This window comes from Hyla sarda, chromosome 8, assembly GCF_029499605.1.
Source record: "Hyla sarda isolate aHylSar1 chromosome 8, aHylSar1.hap1, whole genome shotgun sequence".
Classification (NCBI taxonomy): domain Eukaryota; kingdom Metazoa; phylum Chordata; class Amphibia; order Anura; family Hylidae; genus Hyla; species Hyla sarda.
This window is the reverse complement of record NC_079196.1, coordinates 49,706,384-49,728,916: the sequence shown is the minus strand read 5'-3', so window position 1 is coordinate 49,728,916 and position 22,533 is coordinate 49,706,384. Positions and strand designations below refer to the sequence as shown.

The 22,533-nt window shown below is 44.5% G+C and overlaps 1 protein-coding gene across 1 annotated transcript in view; it reads right to left on the bottom strand.

Annotated features, from left to right (window-relative positions):
* Positions 1 to 6,068, bottom strand: part of CERS6 (ceramide synthase 6) — a 226,173-nt gene extending 220,105 nt beyond the window's left edge. Inside the window, exon 1 of the mRNA XM_056533718.1 lies at positions 5,457 to 6,068. Within this exon, the coding sequence (XP_056389693.1) occupies positions 5,457 to 5,626 (170 nt within the window). The 5' untranslated portion in view covers positions 5,627 to 6,068. The remainder of the gene's footprint in view (positions 1 to 5,456) is intronic.
* Positions 6,069 to 22,533: the final 16,465 nt, after the last annotated feature.

The window sequence follows — 22,533 nt, the reverse complement described above, 5'->3', positions numbered from 1 at the left end:
TGTAACAAACCTGCTCCTCATGTAATATCCTTACTACTGGGGTGACACACTGTAACAAACCTCCTCCTCATGTAATCTCCTTACTACTGGGGTGACACACTGTAACAAACCTCCTCCACATATAATCTTCTTACCACTGGGGTGACACACTGTAACAAACCTCCTCCTCATGTAATCTCCTTACTACTGGGGTGACACACTGTAACAAACCCCCTCCTCATGTAATCTCCTTACTACTGGGGTGACACACTGTAACAAACCCCCTCCTCATGTAATCGCCTTACTACTCTTGTGACACACTGTAACAAACCCCCTCCTCATGTAATCTCCTTAATACTGGGGTGACACACTGTAACAAACCTCCTCCTCATGTAATCTCCTTACTACTGGGGTGACACACTGTAACAAACCTCCTCTTCATGTAATCTCCTTACTACTGGGGTGATACACTGTAACAAACCTCCTCCTCATGTAATCTCCTTACTACTGGGGTGACACACTGTAACAAACCTCCTCTTCATGTAATCTCCTTACTACTGGGGTGATACACTGTAACAAACCTCCTCCTCATGTAATCTCCTTACTACTGGGGTGACACACTGTAACAAACCTCCTCTTCATGTAATCTCCTTACTACTGGGGTGATACACTGTAACAAACCTCCTCCTCATGTAATCTCCTTACTACTGGGGTGATACACTGTAACAAACCTCCTCTTCATGTAATCTCCTTACTACTGGGGTGATACACTGTAATAAACCTCCTCTTCATGTAATCTCCTTACTAATGTGGTGTAACACTGTAACAAACCTCCTTCAATGTAATTACCTTACTGGGGTGACATGTGACCTCTCCTCCAGCTCAGCCCCGCCTCCTCCACAGCATCACACAGGTCCTTCAACCACGATCTTTCCTCTCCTCCACAGCTAAGCTCCGCCCCCAACATGTGATCGTGACATCATCACAGGTCCTACATCTCCAGCATCTAGCAGTCTGGGCCAGGGGAGGAGACAGAGGGAGGGTAAGAATAATTCAGAGGTCAGTCCAGCAGAACTAATGTAACAGGGACGGCGTTCCTCCTCTGGAAAAAGCAAAGGAACGCCGTTCCTGCAAGACTCGAGCCCTGGTTAGCTCCATCAGAAGGCTGTCTGTGCATACTGGGAGTTATAGTTCTGCAACAGCTGGAGGCACCCTGGTTGAGAAACACTGGTCTATCCATAGGATGGGTTATAAGTATCAGGATGGTTGGGGGGTGATTCCTGGCACAACCCTTTATAATAGTGTTGGCTGTGCCTATTACTGCAGCTCTACAGCTCAGGGCTATACAAGTGAATAGGACTGAACTGCACACGGGCATCATACAACCTATGACACCTTCAATCAGAGGACTGGTAGGGGGGCCGGGCATCAGACACCCACCAATCTGATGGTCCATCCTAAAGATATTTTGGAAAACACTTTTATAGGAAGAGGGTGGGGGACAAACAACAGGTCCTTCTGTCCATGGGTGGCAAAACCCAATACCATAAATGAAAAATGTAAAAGTTTTTATACTATTTTTTATCTTTCTGCTTTTCCACGTACGTCACTGGTTTTGACTTGGTTTTCTCCCTCCTGAATGACCCCAGTTCATACCCTGGCCAGAAGTAAACCCTCATCTATGGGGGCCAGCAAAGAATACAGTGTGATATATGTATACTCATGCAGGCTGCAAAGCACTACCACTGCCATAAGTATAGTGACGGCAAAAGTCCCAGCCATGGGGCCCAGTTCTGTAAGACATTCTTGAGAGCTTTACGGTGTAATAGTATAAAATTCATCCTATAGAAAACCTTAGAATGATGTGGGCCCCTAGGCAGTAAGTCACGGTCCTCTTATCACTTACTATATCCATAAACAGGGTCACTTCTGATTATAGGCAAAATGGGCAGCCGCCTAGAGCGCTCTCTTGTGGGGGCACCGCTCTGCCCACTGCAAAAAAAAGTTAGTAGCCAGCCGTCATCTGAAGCACTCCCGCTCATCCGATGCCCCCGCCCAGCCACCACCACCGTCTCTATAATGTGTTTGTTACAGTGTGTCACCCCAGTAGTAAGGAGATTACATGAGGAGGAGGTTTGTTACAGTGTGTCACCCCAGTAGTAAGGAGATTACATGGGGAAGGGGTTTGTTACAGTGTGTCAACCCGGTAGTAAGGAGTGTACATGATGAGGAGGTTTGTTACAGTGTGTCACCCCAGTTGTAAGGTAATTATATGACTAGGAGGTTTGTTACAGTGTGTCACCCCAGTAGTAAGGAGATTACATGATGAGGAGGTTTGTTACAGTGTGTCACCCCAGTAGTAAGGTGATTACATGATGAGGTTTGTTACAGTGTGTCACCCCAGTAGTAAGGAGATTACATGATGAGGAGGTTTGTTACAGTGGGTCACCCCAATTGTAAGGTCATTACATGACTAGGAGGTTGTTACAGTGTCACCCCAGTAGTAAGGAGATTACATGAGGAGAAGGTTTGTTACAGTGTGTCACCCTAGTAGTAAGGAGATTACATGATGAGGAGGTTTGTTACAGTGGGTCACCCCAATTGTAAGGTCATTACATGACTAGGAGGTTGTTACAGTGTGTCACCCCGGTAGTAAAGGCAGGCATATCAAATGGCAGAGCCAATGGGCGAGGTCAGGGGGCGGCAAAATTAGCTTTCGCCTAGGGTGGCAAAAATCTGTGCACCAGCCCTGGCCATAAAGACTCCAGCTGTTGCAAAACAACAACTCCCAGCATGCCCGGACAGCAGTTGGCAGTCCAGGCATGCTAGGAGTTGTAGTTTTGCCGCAGCGTTATGCACCCTGGTTGGGAAACACTGCGATAATGCATCTGATAAAGTACATTTGATAGATGATTATTATTTGCACTGCACTCTCTTCCGACCCAGAGACTGTGGACCCCTTTTTGGCCAAGCGGACTTTGAAACTGATTGGTCCCCCTGATTCATATTGGTCCTATAGAAGCAACAGGACTCAATTATTACAGATGCACAAAGTAAGTAGACTCTGATCCCACTGATGACCTCTTGCAAGATAAAAAGTAGGTCCCTCTCCCTCTATAGTGTAATTGGATGCTAGATCAGTGTTCCCCAACTGTTGTGCCTCCGACAGTTGGCTGTCCAGGAATGCTGGGAGTTGTAGTTTTGCAACAGCTGGAGGCACATCAGTCTGGTAACACTGGGTTATATTCTATAGCTAATTCATTATGTCCCTGGGGTAGTAGAACACTTCCAAGGTTTTTTTTTAACCCCTCTATTGCCACCCACTAGTCAATAAAGAAGAATCCTCAGTTAAGATCCTTTCTTTTTTTTTATACCCCCCCCCCTTATAGATCATCGCCTGCATCAGAGCATACATGGAGTTGACCTCTGTTACACTCAGTATGGCTGAGGACTCCCAGGCAAATCTCGCCTCCTACTGACAGTAATAGCACAATCTGTTGAAAGCAGAGATAGATTATCCTACCCCACAGTGCGAAGCTTGTTACATGTTACACTGAGGATCAGCCTCAAGAGATAAGACCAAAGAGCATTTCCCCAAATCAGCATCTGCAGCAGCACATGTGTCATATATAGAAACCTATGTAGCCTTAGACTGCAAGCTCCTTGGCCCACCAGCCTCTCATCTGCATTTCATACATTCTTAGCCGACCTCATCTCCACTTGATCTGCAGTCTAATCCATTCGGTTATTCCTATTTATGAACCAATTTAAGTGGACAAGACCTGATGTCTCACCCCCCCTCCTCATATTAACTACTTTATTGCATATTGCCTGTTCTAGGAACCCACAGAGACGTCTCCATAGTGTGAATTATATTAACTGTTTGAAAACAGTGGCCTCCAAACTGTGGACCTCCAGCTGTTAGAGTTCTGCAACATCTGGAGGCCCCACATCTTGGAAACCACTAAATTATGATGATAGATATGGGATAGATAGATAGGCGATAGATAGATAGATAGATAGATAGACAGATAGATGGATAGATAGATATGGGATATAAAGGTGATATTAGATACATTGATATTTGTATATTTAGCTAGATAGAAATAAGATAGATATACGATAGATAAATAAATAGATAGATATGAGATAGATATGAGATAGATAGATATGGGATAGATAGATAGACATGAATAGATAGATAGATAGATAGATAGATAGATAGGAGATAGAAATGGGGATGAAATGTTTGAAAACAGTGGTTTTCAAAGTGTGGACCTCCAGCTGTTGTAGAACTACACCTCCCAGCATGCCTGCAGAGCCATTGGCTGTCCAAGCATGCTGGGAGTTGTAGTCCTGGAACAGCTGAAGGCCCCACATCTTGGAAACCACTACATTTTCAAGATAGATTAGATAGATTATAATAGATAGATTACATTAGAGATATGATGGGTAGAAAAATAAATAAATAGATAGCTATGAGATAGATAGATAGATAGATAGATAGATAGATATGAGATAGATAGATAGATATGAGAGAGATAGATATATATGAAATAGATAGATATGAGATAGATAGATATGAAATAGATAGATATATATGAGATAGATAGATAGATATGAGATAGATAGATAGATATGAGAGAGATAGATAGATATGAGATAGATAGATAGATAGATATATAGATATGAAATAGATAGATATGAGATAGATAGATATGAAATAGATAGATATATATGAGATAGATAGATAGATATGAGATAGATATAGATATGAGATAGATAGGTAGATACATAGACATGAGATAGATAGATAGATAGACATGAGATAGATAGATAGATAGATAGATAGATATAAATATATGAGATAGATATGAGATAGATATGAGATAGATAGATAGATATGATATATAGATAGATAGATAGATAAATAGATAGATATGGGATATATTGATAGATAGATATGAGATAGATAGATAGATAGATATGAGATGAGAAATGGTGCTAAAATGGTTTAAAACTGTGGTTTCCAAAGTGTGGACCTCCAGCTGTTGCTGGGAGTTGTAGTTCTGCAACAGCTGGAGGCCCCACAGTTCGGAGACCACTGGATTATGATATATGACCCAGTGCAGTATATATATTAACCCTATGCATGCACCAGCACAGCTCTCAAGCGACCAACTCCGAACTCGCCATGAGGTTCTGTGTTTTTTTTTGTAACATAAGTTCAACAAAAAAGTGTATTCAGCTGAACATGAAAGACAAGTAAACCTAGCGTATATCCCATATATAATAACCCCATAGAGCCTACGTCAGTATTTTCCCAAGCAGAGTGCCTCCAGCTGTTGCAAAACTACAACTCCCAGCATGCCCGGACAGCCGAAGGCTGTCCGGGCATGCTGGGAGTTGTAGTTCTGCAACAGCCGGAGGCATCCTGGTTGGAAGACGCTGATCTACAGAGTATCCCATTGCTTTACCTTTCAAAGAAGAGGCGTATCATGAAGATGCAGAACGCCAGAGGGATGGCAAGGTACAGGTCTTCAGCCTGGGGGAAAGTCGCCTCGTCCGTGTTCTTCAGATCTGCCCAGGTTACATTGTGAGGCAACCAAAACCTCTCATTCCAAAACCAAACTAGGATACCTGCCATCTTGACTCCTTGCCCTTGCTTATATTGATGCTTTCCTGTGGGGGTCTACCTGATGCAGCAGCTGCTCACCGGATGGTGCTGATGCTGGAGAACAATGATGCTGCTGGGGTAGATTTGGAGGTGTCTGTGGGAAGTTCTGGGTGCTGATCCCTATTAGCTCAGCCTCTTATTCCTCCTCTTTCATCCTTAGGAAGGGAGAGGATTTCGCACACACATAATACACACACAGGAGCAGCTGCAAGCCCCAGTCTCCTCTGCTGTAAGCATGCCCATGATTGGACAGTGTACACAGCACTGTCTGTTGTGCTGCCATCCCAGCCTTTATTGGGTGATGTCTCATGTATTCCTCCTCTGCACAGAGCACAATGTGCTCAGAGCCGCAGCATCTTAGGGCATCTCCAAGTCTTACAGATAATGCCAGGCTCCATAAGGAAAAGAGGAGAAGTCTATAAGACCCGTGACCGGTTGACAAGGCTCAAATGATGCATGTGTTCAGCAAATATTTCTCTAAGTATAATAGTTGTATCAATGATAATATAAACATATGTAGATAGATGATATGAGACGGATAGATAGATACTTCTTTAAGTATAATAGTTGTATCAGTGATAATATACACATCCAATATTACAGATTACTAGTGATGAGCAACAGGGGCCATATTCGAATTCGCAATATTTCGCGAATATATGGATGAATATTGGTGCTATGTTTGCGAAATTTGCGTATTCACTTATTCGCTTTGTTCTTTTTTTTTTTTCCTTACCATGTGAAAATTTGCATGAAATTTGCATAGTGCGCATGCGCAATTATATATTTCACCTAAAAGAAGGGAGGGATCTGTGCCCTCTGACTGGAAGTGCCGATATTCGTGAATATTTGCCTATTCGCATACATTTGCATATTCACAAAGAAAAAAAATATTAGTCATATCGTTTAAATATTCACGAAATGGTGAAATGCCGATATTGGTGGTAAAAATTAGCAATTCGAATATTCGCGCTCAACGCTACAGATTACATATAACAGTAGTAGACCTGCTGACTCTATGGAGTTACCATATATTCAGAAACATATGTATAGTATTTTCTATTCCATTGATAAAACATGAGCCATGGCTCCAGCTTTGATACTGATCTATTGAGGATGTCTGTATAAGCATACATCACCAAATTAGATAGATAGATAGATAAAAAAAAATATTTGAAAATATCCGCAGCACACTGAGTAGTAAAATCCAAAAAAGTAGTTTATTCCATCACAGTGAGGGTGTCCAGAACAACGTTTCAACCAACTCCCTGGTCTTTTTCAAGCTCGAAAAAGACCAGGGAGCTGGTTGAAACGTTGTTCTGGACACCCTCACTGTGATGGAATAAACTACTTTTTGGGATTTTACTACTCAGTGTGCTGCGGATATTTTCAATTTTTGATTATATATGGATTCCTGACCCGGGTCTGGATTCTGCGTGCACCAATTCCGGTTTGTGTTCGGGTGCTGCTCTCCTTCACCTTTTAGATAGATAGATAGATAGATAGATAACACAAACAAGGATAAGTTGGCCAGCACTACTGATACCAAAACTACTATATGGACCTGGCATACAGGTGCACGCTGCTAGGCTAAATATACAGCAACAGGAGAATACAGCAGCACACTGCTAGCACAAAGATACAGATAAAACATGAAATGCTATTCAGCTATAGTGCAAAAAATGAAAAAGTGAGGTACTTAGCTCACAATTTGGCGGCCAAATAGCTTGGACCATCCCACCACGGTAAGGTGACTTCATTGGGACGGACCCTACACTGTGAATATGCCTCTGTGCAATCAGTTTAACAGGCATTGCAAGGTCTGAGACGTCCAGCACCTTATACACACCTAATAGAGGTGGGTGGGGTGCAGGAGCCAACATGGAGGTACTCCTGCACCCCACCCACCTCTGTGAGCCAAGTACCTCCCTTTTATAATTTTTTTCATTTTTTGCACTATAGCTGAATAGTATTTCATGTTTTATCTGTATCTTTGTGCTAGCAGTGTGCTGCTGTATTCTCCTGTTGCTAGATAGATAGATATGGGATAATAGTTGCATCAATAATTTTATAAACATGCAGTATTACATGTTACACATAGCAGCAGTAAATCTATTAACTCTATGCAGAGGCTTGCAAATATTTTCTACGACATGTATAGTATTTTGGATTCCAGTCAAGATACATGAGCCATGATTTGAGCTCTAATACTGATCTATTGAGGATGTCTATATAGAAAGGTAATAAGCATACATCACTTTATGAGATATATATATATATATATATATAGATAGATAGATAGATAGATAGATAGACATGAGATAGATAACATTAGATAATATTTTAAACATACAGTATTACATATTACACACAACAGTAATAGACCTGATAACTCCATGCAATTGCAAATATTTACACTACTTCTAATAACTTATAATTCACTGCTCAAAAAAATAAAGGGAACAGTAAGATAACACATCCTAGATCTGAATGAATGAACTAATCGTATGAAATACTTTCGTCTTTACATAGTTGAATGCGCTGACAACAAAATCACACAAAAATGATCAATGGAAATCAAATTTATCAACCCATGGAGGTCTGGATATGGAGTCACACTCAAAATCAAAGTGGAAAACCAGTATTGTTAGGTGAGCAATACTTTAAAAAAATACAGAGTGATGTGTTTTTATGGGAAGGGAAACAGACACGTATGAGACACGCATTCCTGAGCCCTCCAATGATAAATGGAGGCTTTGGAATACCAAATTTGCAATTGTATTATGTAGCGGCACAGATTGAATATATGGTTAAAGAAGATGAGGTACTAAAAACCTTCTTCTCTAAAATGGTTAGTAGGGGAGGTTCTACATTAGAATTAATTGAGGGTGGCAGGTGTTTGCACAAGGAATGTGGGAGAACCCCTACTTGTGCAATGTTTAATAAAGTTTGGGGATTCACAAGACGTTTATAGGGGATTAAGGGGAGTATGCAATATACACTATTATGGGGTAATGAATACTTTACAGAAATGGTGAAATTAAAAGAATATGTAGATTGGGAAAAGAAGGGGGTAGTTAGAGTTAAGGATCTAGTGGTAGAGAATAGGTTAAAAGATTGGAGGACTCTAAAAAGGGAATATAACATAAATCAGAAGAGTCACTTCTTATATTTACAAACAAAGAGCGCGTTTGAGAAAGAAAAAAACAATTCTAGATGGGTAATAGATCGACATACGTTAATGGACTATATATTGGGTTTACGGGCCTCAACCACAAAGGTGTTGGGTAAGGTATATAAGGGTCTGGTAAGAGCTTCCCTGGAAAAATCAGACCCAAAAAGTAGAGAAAAGTGGTCTCTGGAGGTAGGTCAGGTAGGAATAGAAGAGTGGAAGGAGGTCTTTACCAACATTGCATGTTCCTCTTTAAACATGAACCACAGAATCTCACTGATAAAATTGGCCCATAGGATACCGTACACACCATCATCCCTACACAGGATAGGGAAGAGACAGGATTCAAAATGTCACACGGAGGGGGCGGATTTGCCACACATGGTGGGGGCTTGTCCTGCAGTAAACAAGTTGTGGGTAGAGATATATAGGAGAGTAGAAGAAAGGCTGGGAATGAAGCTAAAGTTTGATATTAGATTGTATTAGTTTGTTTGTTCTTTCTTATTTATGTATGTAATATTATACATTTATAATAAAGAATATGTAATATAAAAAAAAAAGTGGAAAACCACACTACAGGCTGATCCAACTTTATGTAATGTCCTTAAAACAAGTCAAAATGAGGCTCAGTAGTGCGTGTGGCCTCCACGTGCCCATATGACCTCCCTACAACGCCTGTGCATGCTCCTGATGAGGTGGCGGATGGTCTCCTGAGGGATGTCCTCCCAGACCTGGACTAAAGCATCCGCCAACTCCTGGACAGTCTGTGGTGCAATGTGGCGTTGGTGGATGGAGCGAGACATGATGTCCCAGATGTGCTCAATCGGATTCAGGTCTGGGGAACGGGCGGGCCAGTCCATAGCATCAATGCCTTCCTCTTGCAGGAACTGCTGACACACTCCAGCCACATGAGGTCTAGCATTGTCTTGCATTAGGAAGAACCCAGGGCCAACCGCACCAGCATATGGTCACACAAGGGTCTGAGGATCTCATCTTGGTACCTAATGGCAGTCAGGCTACTTCTGGCAAGCACATGGAGGGCTGTGCGGCCCCTCAAAGAAATGCCACCCCACACCATTACTGACCCACCGCCAAACCGGTCATGCTGGAGGATGTTGCAGGCAGCAGAACGTTCTCCATGGCATCTCCAGACTCTGTCACATGTGCTCAGTGTGAACCTGCTTTCATCTGTGAAGAGCACAGGGCGCCAGTGGCAAATTTGCCAATCTTGGTGTTCTCCTGCAATTGGCAAACGTCCTGTAAGCACAACCTCCACCATTGGATGTCAGGCCCTCATACTACCCTCACGGAGTCTGTTTCTGACCGTTTGACTGGACACATGCACATTTGTGGCCTGCTGGAGGTCATTTTGCAGGGCTCTGGTAGTGCTCCTCCTTGCACAAAGCAGGAGGTAGCGCTCCTGCTGCTGGGTTGTTGCCCTCCTAAGGCCTCCTCCACGTCTTCTGATGCTCCTGGTAGCGCCTCCATGCTCTGGACACTATGCTGACAGACACAGCAAACCTTGCCACAGCTCGCATTGATGTGCGATCCTGGATGAGCTGCACTACCTGCGCCACTTGTGTGGGTTGTAGACTCCGTCTCATGCTACCACTAGAGCGAAAGCACCGCCAGCATTCAAAAGTGACCAAAACATCAGCCAGAAAGCATAGGAACTCAGAAGTGGCCTGTGGTCACCACCTGCAGAACCACTCCTTTATTGTTCATGTCTTGCTAATTGCCTATAATTTCCACCTGTTGTCTGTTCCATTTGCACAACAGCATGTGAAATTGATTGTCAATCAGTGTTGCTTCCTGAGTGGACAGTGTGATTTCACAGAAGTGTCATTGACTTGGAGTTACATTGTGTTGTTTAAGTGTTCCCTTTTTAGAGCAGTGCATTTTGATACTATTAACAATACAAGTGCCATGATTTGGGCTCTGGTACTAATTTCTGGAGCATACATGTACAGTAATATCTATAAGCAATCATTCCTGCTCTCCACAGCTGCAGGGTCTGAGGCAAGGTTCAGGTGTAGAATTGGGAGCACATATAAAACATTCCGATTCCAACAGGTATTTCCATATAGACACAGCACTACATGTGGGTTACAGCCGGCCCGGGTCATAACACTACTGAGGCTACGATTCAGTAGGGGGGAGATTTATCAAAACCTGTCCAGAGGAAAAGTTGCTGAGTTTCTCATAGCAACCAATCAGATCGCTTCTTTCATTTCTGAAAAGGCCTCTGAAAAATTAAAGAAGCGATCTGATTGGTTGCTATGGGCAACTCAGCAACTTTGCCTCTTCACAGGTTTTAATAAATCTCCCCCTAGAAGAATTATTTTCAGTCTTAAGGGTACGTTCACACGAGCGGATTTGCAGCGTATTTTATGCTGCAGATCCGCCTCTGAAGGACCTCTATATGCTGGCTTTACATGTGCCTGCTCAGAGTGGCAACACGCCGCTACGTGCAGACACACTGAAATGATGTGCGAGTCGCTGCGCGTGCGTGGTGTACTCCCACGCATTGCGGCCGCTCCCCCTGCTCAATGAGCTGCCGCGATGTGCGAGTATACTGTGCATGTGCACGGCGACTCTGACATCGCAATGTGTCTGCTTGTAGCGGTGTATTGCCACTCCGAGCAGGCACATGTAAAGGCAGAATACAGAGGGTCCTTCAGCTGCGGATCCGCAGAGAAATCCGCTGCGAAAAATCCGCTCGTCTGAACGTACCCTTAGAGATTTCTCTCCTCTGTGGGTAAAGATAGGAATTATTAATTGGGTGACAAACAATGGTATTTGCTACTTTTTTTTTTTAACCCTTTCCATCTTAAAGCTTGCTTGCAGCAATGTGGATAGGAAAGATTGTCTTTCTAGTCACAGGATACAGGTGGATACTACAGATGGCAATACTGTCTATTCATCCAGGGCAGTCTTCCCCAACCAGGGTTCCTCTAGCTGTTGCAAAACTACAACTCCCAGCATGAGATCACACCTACTACACCCAATTCTCTCTCCCCTCCCCCTGTGCAATATCATCATCACTGTGAGTCTGGGATCCGGCTTAGAGGATGCTGCTGATCCTTGTCATCATGCCATGGCGCTGGAGAGAGAGAGAGCCAAGATGCCCCTCAAGGACAGGAGGCTGCTTGGTCACAGTGTCATTCAGCATCATGTGGCGCTATACAACTCATGTCATGTGGCCGGTCTATAGCTTGGCCTAAGACATAACGCTGATCTGTATAGAAGATAAAAGCACGGATATCTATAGGACAGGGTTTCCCAACCAGGGTGCCTCCAACTGTTGCAAAACTACAACTCCCAGCATGCCCGGACAGCCGTTGGCTGTCCGGGCATGCTGGGAGTTGTAGTTTTGCAACAGCTTGAGACACCCCGGTTGGTAAGCATCAGCATAGGATCAGCTTGTCCGAGGTTGTCCGTACATGCTGGGAGTTGTAGTTTTGCAACAGCTGGAGGCACCCCGGTTGGTAAGCATCAGCATAGGATCAGCTTGTCCGAGGTTGTCCGCACATGCTGGGAGTTGTAGTTTTGCAACAGCTGGAGGCACCCCAGTTGGTAAGCATCAGCATAGGATCAACTTGTCCGAGGTTGTCCGTACATGCTGGGAGTTGTAGTTTTGCAATAGCTTGAGACACTCCGGTTGGTAAGCATCAGCATAGGATCAGCTTGTCCGAGGTTGTCCGCACATGCTGGGAGTTGTAGTTTTGCAATAGCTTGAGACACCCCGGTTGGTAAGCATTAGCATAGGATCAACTTGTGTGAGGTTGTCCGTACATGCTGGGAGTTGTAGTTTTGCAACAGCTGGAGGCACCCTGGTTGGGGAACTTTGATTTAGACCAGGCATAGGCAATCTTCGGCATTGCAGATGTTTTGGACTACATCTCCCATGATGCTCTTTCAGACAAAATGCTGCCAAAGCATCATGGGAGATGTAGTCCAAAACATCTGCAGTGCCGAAGGTTGGCTATGCCTGATTTAGACTATCATCCTGCTCCCCCCATATCTATGCTGACACCAAACTTCTGTCTAGGAGGGAGTGCAGGCCAGATAAGCAATGTTGATGCTGAATTTACACAAGAATGCTCCCTGAACCCCAATATACATCTACATGAGAAATCTTTAACAAATAGACAGTATGACTAATAAGAGTCACCCCCATCATAGGCAACCAGGGAAAAGGTGCAGGGGTGTTCTAAAAATACTCCATGACAATCGGGAAGAAAGAAGTGGATGACAGTGACCGTAGAGCGTCTACAGTGTATGTGGTTTTATGGGAAATGTACTGAAGCTATATAGACAAAAGATGCTTCATAGATGTGAAGAACCTCGACCTTTCAAACATGACATTCTATAATGACATAATGGAGAGGAAGTAACGTTTCTATAAGCACAAGACACTTAGAAGAAACGAGGAGGAAGAAATGAAGAACGGTTTCTGCCTTTAAGAACAACAGTTAATGGAACAATTATTACTGGAAAAACATCTCTGGATGTCACTTTTTTGGGTGGTCGTCGCTTTGTGTCTCCAAAAATAAAACCTATATATATATATATATATATATATATATATATATATATAGTGGGGGACATTTTAAAAATCACTGTCATTTTAGTTACAGCAATAATAATCACACCTATTTTTTTTTCTTTCTCACCATATGTGAAAATGTAAAATTTTTGCGGAAATTTAAAATTCTGACAAATTCATACAGAAAGATGCAAATGATATGCTAAAAGATTGCAAAGTAATAATATTGCATTTGTGATGTCCCAGTAAGGGATATGGTCCCGTACAGTACTTAGGCTCTGTCAGGTTGAGTCCCTCTGTGTCCTAGGGGCTCTCCTGCAGCGTCTCCCCCATGGTGTTATATGTATTATGTATAAAGGACCTTTGAGGACCTTTGAGTTAGTCACATGTTCAATTCACTTGTTTGTTACCCAGAGAGCACCAGCTATCCAGGTGACCTGCAGCTTGACCTATGGGCTCCTTGCTCAGCCCCCCCCCCCCCCCTTTATAAGAGGGGGAGATACTACAATCTTGCTCTTGTGATTCCTTTTCTGCTGAGGTCAAGTCCAGTCCAGACGTCTCAGAGCCAGTGTCCAGCACATCTGGAGGCCTCAAGCCTAACCTACAGCCACAAGTCAGTAAGTCAAGTCATCTCTGTCTGCTGTCACCATCTTCAGTCAAGTCAAGCCTATTATAGTCAGTGTAGTTGTCCTAAAGTCTGTCAAAGTCACTGCAAGTCCCAGCAAGCTGCGAGGTCCCCTGTGTTACTGGTCACCTCTCTGGGATTCTGGCCTAGCTGTAAAGACTGTTGACATCTGTCTACCTCAGTAAAGCAACCGTTAACGCTAACCTCGTCTTGGACTATTATTGCTCTGCCTAACTAGGTCTAGTGGTGCTACCATTCGGGTGTTTACTGGGAAAACCATGCCCTGGCATCACGAACATTTAGGGATTAATACCATCCGCCCCTGGGCTACAACATCTGCCCATACACCTCACCCTAACACCCCATGGCACACCACACATTCATCCTCATTCTTGTTAATGTTGAAAACATGGCTCAGGCTGTGATCGTGGCACTTCATGAGTGGTACTGTAGTGGTGCCATGTGAATTATTGTCAAGTTTTTAAAGAGCAATTACAGGAATTGTAGTAAAAATCTTTTTACCACAATTTGCATAATCTCTGTAAATTGCGCAATTTGTAAACAGCGATAGAACCTCTAATGAAATGTCACATGTGAACACAGCCTCCAGGAGGTGATAAAAGAAAATTTAATTAGCAGTTTCTGCTTATATTGAAGGAATGCTTGAAAAGTGTATATGAAATCAATGTCAATCTGTTACCAATGAAAAAAAGGTATCAACTTCTACTAGTGCACCATCTAGAAAAGCTGCAATGCAAATACAGATATGCAAAGCAAAAAAAAGGTGAGAGTGAGAGCATGCCTACTAAAAAAAAAAGCCAAAACAAAAAAAGGTCCCCCAGTGCAGTCAGAGGGAACCCCTGCAGATTATCTCACCCCCAGTGCATTAGCCTTTACAGTATATCAGCTTGACTAGGGGAGATTCTAACGGCCTGGTCTTAGCTACCTTACCCCAAACTTTTACCCCATTAACGACGGACACAGTCTTCATGGTGCAAAGGCCACAGCAGCCCAATTTTATTTAACAAAACAAATAAAACATTGTAACATATATAAACTTCTGTATGAATGTCATACATTAACCCCTTAATAACCACGGATGTAAATGTACATCCTGGTTTGGCGGGACTTTGCGCACCAGGACGTACATTTACATCGGTTGTATGATCGCGAGCATCAGAACGGTGCTCGCATCATACACGGCAGGTTCCGGCTGCTAGCAGCAGCCCGGGACCCGCCGGTAATGGCCGACATCCGCGATCACGCGGATGTCCGCCATTAACCTCTTAGATGCCATGATCAATACAGATCACAGCATCTGCGGCAGTGCGGTACTTTGAACGGATGATCAGATCGCCCGCAGTGCTGCCGCGGCGATCCGAGCATCCAGCATGGTGGCCGGAGGTCCCCTCACCTGTCTCCGGCCGTCTCCTGAGGTCTTCTGCTCAGGTATGAGATCGAGCAGACCAGAGCAGAAGATCACTTCCGATACTGATCGGTGCTATGTCCTTTGCATAGTACTGAACAGTATTAGCAATCAAATGATTGCTATAGATAGTCCCCTATGGGGACATAAAAAGTGTTAAAAAAAAAAAGTTGAAAAATGTAAAAGTAAAAAAAAGGGAAAAATCCCCATCCCCAATAAAAATTTAAATTGTCAGTTTTTCCCATTTTACCCCCAAAAAGCGTAACATTTTTTTTTTTATAAACATATTTGGTATCTCCACGTGCGTAAATGTCCGAACTATCAAAATATAATGTTGATGATCCAGTATGGTGAATGGCGTAAACGTAAAAATTTTTTTAAAAAGTCCAAATATTCTGCTTTTTTGTCACATTTTCTTTAAAAAAATGTATTAAAAATTATCTAAAAGTTTTATATATGCAAATGTGGTATCAATAAAAAGTACAGATGACGGCCCTCATACCGCCCTATATACGGAAAAATGAAAAAGTTATAGGTGGTCAAAATAGAGCGATTTTACATTACCGATTTTGTACAAAAAGTTTTATTTTTTTTTTTAAGCGGTACAAAAATATTAAAGATTTTTTTTAAGCGGTACAAACATGGGTATCATTTTAATCGTATTGACCCACAGAATAAAGAACACATGTCATTTTTACCGTAAAGTGTACAGTGTCAAAACAAAACCCTCCAAAATGTGCAAAATTGTGGTTTTCATTGAAATTTCCTCCTTAAAAAATATTTTTTTTGGGGTTCGCCGTACATTTTATGGTAAAATGAGAGATTTCATTACAAAGTACAATTGGTCATGAAAAAAACAAGCCCTTATATGGGTCTGTAGATGGAAATATAAAAGAGTTATGGATTTTAGAAGGCGAGGAGGAAAAAACAAAAAAGCAAAAATAAAATTGGCCTGGTCCTTAAGGTTAAAATGGGCTTGGTCCCTAAGGGGTTAATATAACAGTCAACAACTCCTTTTGGAACAATAAATATTATCAGGACAGCAATCCAGAGGCACCATCCACTTTGTTTTCCAAAACTATCCATTAAATCTCTAGGGCCTCCTACTTTTATTCCCAGTCGTCCATCACCTAGCCCAGGAGCACCATCTTCAGAGCCCTGTATCCCTCCCTGGGCCCCATGGCCACAGTGACCATACCACCGGGCCGTGTATCCTCCACGCCCCACTTTACACTTCAAACTCAGTGATGCCTCTAGATCCTTCTCCTGCCCCATCCCACTGCTGCGACAAAGGATGGGTGGGCGGGAATCTTCTTACCTCACTGTGCTGACTGACTCCTCCTCTTCCTCCCTCACTCTAAATACCCCCTCTTTACTCCTCCTTCTCCTTTCCTCCCCGCTCTACCATTAACCCCTTATTAACCCCTTCCATACCCGGCCATCATCCTCCTGTCATGTGCCCTTCCGCTCCGATTCTCTCCCCTCCAGGGCTTACTTTCCTGGTAGTCACAGTAGACATTCAGGGATTTCTTCACCCTTCTCTGCCCACCTGACCAAGGGCTAGAGTAGGATGAAGCACTGTGTATGGTTATTTAGTACATGGGGCTTACCGGGCACCAGTCACTAGGACAGATGCCTTCATGTCTGAATAGAAGTGTATACTAAACTGCCCCTTCTGAAGTGTTAACTAGAGGCTGGAAATCTAGAGGTCACTGTATGTAAAAAGCATGTGTTGTCATGACATCCAGCCAAACAGGAACATGCACAGACATTTTGGGGGGCAGGGGCCAAACTGAAAAAAGTTCACTTACCTTGATATTACTGCTATCAGCAGGAGCGTTGTCCAGGACAAAAAGGGGCCCAAAAGAGAAGGCATCAAAAGGGCAGGGGCTCAAGCCCCCTTTCTAGTCTATGTGTGCACGAAATCAATGGCGGAGGGGTCTACAGGTACAATGAGACACCTAGAGCTACAGCAACAACGAAATAGGACAAAGTGTGTGTTGATGATGATAGTTATTTTTTTACCTCTTTAAATGCAAAATCTTCTTAGTGGGTCCTTTACTGGGCGCAAATGTGTTAACATGTTCACCTCCAGTCTAACATATTATACTGTAGATGATCTAGATCAGTGGTCTAGATCTAGTCCCCAAACTGTGGCCCTTTAGCTGTTGTAAAATGACAACTTCCAGCATGCCTGGACAGGTCCGGGCATGCTGGTAGTTGTCGCTTTGCAACAGCTGGAGCTCCACAGTCTGGAGACCCCTGGTCTAGATATGGGGGGGGGGGGGGGGAGGTGTCTTCTAAAATAGGTGGTCTTTTGGAGGAGTTTCACTGTCTATAGTTTTGGCACTGTATTTAGCCATGTTCCGAAATGTTAAGACCCTTGTTAGCACATTACATGGCCAAAAGGGGAATTTAAAGGGGAACTCCAGTTTGTAAAATCTTATTTCCTAACATGAGTAGAACATAAGTGCCTGACCACGAGGTGGTTCAACCATGCAGTAAATCATCCGCCACGGCAATTTCACGCCTCATTCAGTGATTTCCGGAGCCGGCCGTCACTCCCGAGACTAGTTTATCTTGAAAGGTTGGAGCTGTAGCACTTAGGGAAGTAAGGCGGGACCCATTCTGGAGATTGTGTGGGGTCCTGCCGGTAGGACCCCCTACGATCAGATACTTAGAAGTTTTTACAAAGGTCAAGTTTCAGTATAACGCAGTAGCTGCCACACATAATAATACATATATATATATATATATATATATATATATAATACCAAAAATTATACAACAAAAATAGGAAAAAGGAAGGCTAGGATAATGTAACACATATCTTTGTTTGTTAAAAGGTCAATTTTGCTCACAATGTTTCTCTAATAGGAGACCATCCAGACTGCATTTTCTCAGTTTTAGCTGCTTTCAACTTGAAAGGATTTTATTCAGAAAAAAAATCTACAAAGCTTATCGATATCTAGACATCAAACAATGTCTTTCCTGGAAAGTGCATCCATATTCATCCAGTGTAGGATCATTTCGATAGATGCAGAATGCACAACACATCTTAAATAGACCAAGTTCTTGAGTCATGGACAAGGTTAAAAACAAAAAGACTGTAAACTGGAAAATTATCCTGATGATATAGTTGTAGACACATGACTGAATCTTATCAACTCTCTACATTGTTAAGTCACCTTCATTCACTGCCTGGTAATAGGACTGGTTCACACTGCATATTGTGTCCATCCGTCGTCCGTCCCCCCCCCCCACACACACACACACATACACATCTGATTTTTTTTATATGCAAGGCAGCAGACAAGGCAGCAGACCACCTAGTAGTTATTCTTTATGACTCTACAGGGGGAGCACAGAAATAAACATTTTGGGGAGATAAGCAAAAGTCTGGCTTATATGATTTTTACCACATTTTCAATGTATTTTAGACTCTTTTTAGAACCTTTTGTGCAATGCTGGACAAAGGACGTGGTTTAAGTTAGCTGTCATGGTCTCACTGAAAGAGGCATGGTTCAAATGCGCCAAAAAGCTACTTTTTGGTACACATTTTTTGGGGGGATAAGAAAGTCAACTATAAGACAGATGTCACGATTCGGCTGGCTGGATGTGGATCCTCTGTGTCAGCGAGGGATTGGCGTGGACCGTGTCGGTGGACCAGTTCTAAGATGCTACTGGTATTCACCAGAGCCCACCGCAAAGCGGGATGGTCTTGCTGCGGCGGTAGCAACCATGTCGTATCCACCGGCAACGGCTCAACCTCGCTGACTGCTGAGAAGTCATGGGACAAAAGGACTAGGCAGAGGCAAGGTCAGACGTAGCAGAACGTCGGGGCAGGCGGCAAGGTTCGTAGTCAATGTGGATAGCAGAAGATCTGGAACACAGGCTTTGGACAACACTAAACGCTTTCACTGGCACAAGGCAACAAGATCCGGCAGGGAAGTGCAGGGGAAGTGAGGTAATATAGCCAGGGAGCAGGTGGAAGCTAATTAGGCTGATTGGGCCAGGCACCAATCATTGGTGCACTGGCCCTTTAAATCTTAGAGAGCTGGCGCGCGCGCGCTCCCTAAGGAGCGGAGCCGCGCGCGCCAGGACATGACAGCCAGGGGCCGGGACAGGTGAGTGACTTGGGATGCGATTCGCGAGCGGGCGCGTCCCGCTATGCGAATCTCATCCCCGCCGGCAATGTCAGTGCAGCGCTCCCGGTCAGCGGGTCTGACCGGGGCGCTGCAGAGAGAGAGACGCCGCGAGCTCTCCGGGGAGGAGCAGGGACCCGGAGCGCTCGGCGTAACAACAGATAGACTAGACGAGTCACTGTTAAAAGAATGATGCACTCTTACACTGTTTAGTCTAAGTTAACACTGCCTTGAATTAGGCAGTTTTTAATGATCTACCCCACTGTGTTGACCTCTTCATGGAAAATGGTCATCTCTGAATTAGAGTTGGGGACCTTTTGACAAATAGATCAATGGCCAATCCAGCCAAATAATACTCTTCAATAGAGATGAGTAAACTTTTCAAAAGTTTGGCTCTACCAGTTCGCCAAATTTTGGCAAAAAGTTCTGGTTCTGACAGACCTAGTTCTGTCCAGACCTGTACTTCACCAATAGCCCAAAAACATGTATAGCTCTGTCTGAGAACCCTAAAATCGTTGTATAACACTGTTAGGTCACTTAGGAGTGTATCTATGACTTCTGAGATGTTTAAATTTAATTTCAAAGTAACAGCAACATATATGGCTATGGTTAAATGGGTGGTTAGATGGATTTTATGTTAGCAGGTTCTACTAAACCAAGCCACCTGATGTCCGAGTTCAAGTCAAACTTTTAGCAAAGTTCTGACTGAACTCGGGTTCTACAGGTTTCATTTGCTAATCGCTGCTCCTCAATGCTGAAATTGCAACATCTATGTAACACGTTTCAGAAGACAGGAACACCGGTGGATGTGGATCCGCTGGACCTGTGTGGCAGATGACTCGGACCATACCAGGGAGCGGAGTCTAAGGTGCCGCTGGTTTTCACCTCTCTGTTTATTCCGCACGGTCCCACAAGCGGACGTCGATCTGGCGGCAAGGGATGTGAACAGAGGGATGCTGGTATACAAGTTGTCCACGAACAAGTGGTAACCCTTATCCAGCAATGGGTGCACAAGGTCCCAAACGAGTTCCCCGCTAACACCCAGAGTGGGGGTACATTCTGGGGGATCAATCCTGGAATCCCGTCCCTCATATACTCTAAACTTGTAAGTGTACCTGGAGGTACTTTCACAAAGTTTGTAGAGTTTCACGCCATACTGCACCCGCTTTGAGGGAATATGCTGGCGGTAGATGAGTCTCCCCTTAAAACTGATAAGAGACTCATCAACCGAGAGCTCCCTGAGCGGTACGTAGGCCTCCAAAAATTTGGCCCCAAAGTTATCTATGACCGGCCTCACTTTGTAAAGCCGGTCATAGGCGGGATCAATTCGGGGGGGGACATTTAAAATTGCCTGAGGGGTCGGACTCCTACTACGAGTGGCATGGATGCTTGTACTAGTGCTGGCCACTGGGTCACTTTCATGGGGTGGTGCGTGGCCTCTCCTGGCGGCGTCTCCGCCACCGTACAGTGGACTCATCATCAGTACTAGATGAGGAGGAGGACGAGGAAGAACACAGAAAAGTAGGATCTTCCTCGTTCTCACTGGCAGATTCAGAGTCGGAGGCAAGTAAAGCTTATGCCTCTGCCGCCGAAAATGCCCTGCAAGCCATCGCCATTTTTCTACGGTGGCGGGGGTTGGAGGGTGTGTGTGTGTGGGGGGGGGAGTATGTAGTGTGTGTGCTTGGTGTAACTTTTATATATAACGGTGTATGATTATAAATCACACACCGTTATATGGGGGGGGGGGGGAAACGCTGTGGCCATAAAAAAGGGGGGGCAAATACAGCACCCTGAACCCCTAATAGGGCCCGGGTCATGCTGAAAACACTGCGGCGGACCCTTGAGGACCTATTAGGGGGTCAGGGGTGGAATTATTATTTTTTTTACCTCCCACCTGTCCCTTCACTGTAAACTCATCCTGCCTAATGGTCACTTTTTCAGCCCTGAGGGGCACAGATCTCAGCTGAGGGGGGGTCCCTTGCTCCTTCTCGCAGCTCTGCCTGCTGACTGAACTCAATGGGCTAGCAGAGCTGCGAGAAGGGGACGTTAACCCCTCCTCTGCCGGTGCATTGCCGTAGAATGAGATTTGCCATAGAATGAGATGGTCCGCCTCCATCACATCCTATTGGCTCACTCTTGTCACGTGACATATTTAAACGTCACGCATCGATGCGCACAGCAGTCTCAGTTTGGCTATCACAGGGAGAGGATCTCCTCTCCCTGTGATAACTGAAGCTGCACGGAGCTCTCATGGCCTCTGTGGCCCGACAGAAGCTCACACATTTACGCAGCTCCTACGGCTGGCTCATATACATTTATTCTATTATTACATGTACTGTTGATCCACAGCGCTATCGGGATCTCTATGCCCGATGGAGCTGTCATCAGTGTGCCTTCCCGCGAGCGCCTCACGCCCGCAGCTCTACTCCCCGTCCCCCGTTAACACTCAGGGAGCGGGGAACAGAAAGTAGAGCATCGGGCGCAGGTAACGTTATTTGCGTAGTGCTGCGCATGTGCAGTACCACTTTACCTGCGCCCGATGCTCTACTTTCTGTTCCCCGCTCCCTGAGCGTTAACGGGACGGGGAGTAGAGCTGCGGGCGTGGGGCGCTCGCGGGGAGGCACACTGATGACAGCGCTATTGGGCATAGGGATCCCGATAGTGCTGTGGATCGCTCCCTGAGCGTTAACAGGGGACGGGGAGTAGAGCTACGGGGGACGGGGAGTAGAGCTGCGGGGGACGGGGAGTAGAGCTGCGGGGGACGGGCAGTAGAGCTACGGGGGACGGGGAGTAGAGCTACGGGGAGTAGAGCTGCGGGCGTGGGGCGCTCGCGGGGACGCACACTGATGACAGCGCCATCGTGCATAGGGATCCCGATAGCGCTGTGGATCAACAGTACATGTAATAATAGAGTAAATGTATATGAGCCAGCCGTAGGAGCTGCGTAAATGTGTGAGCTT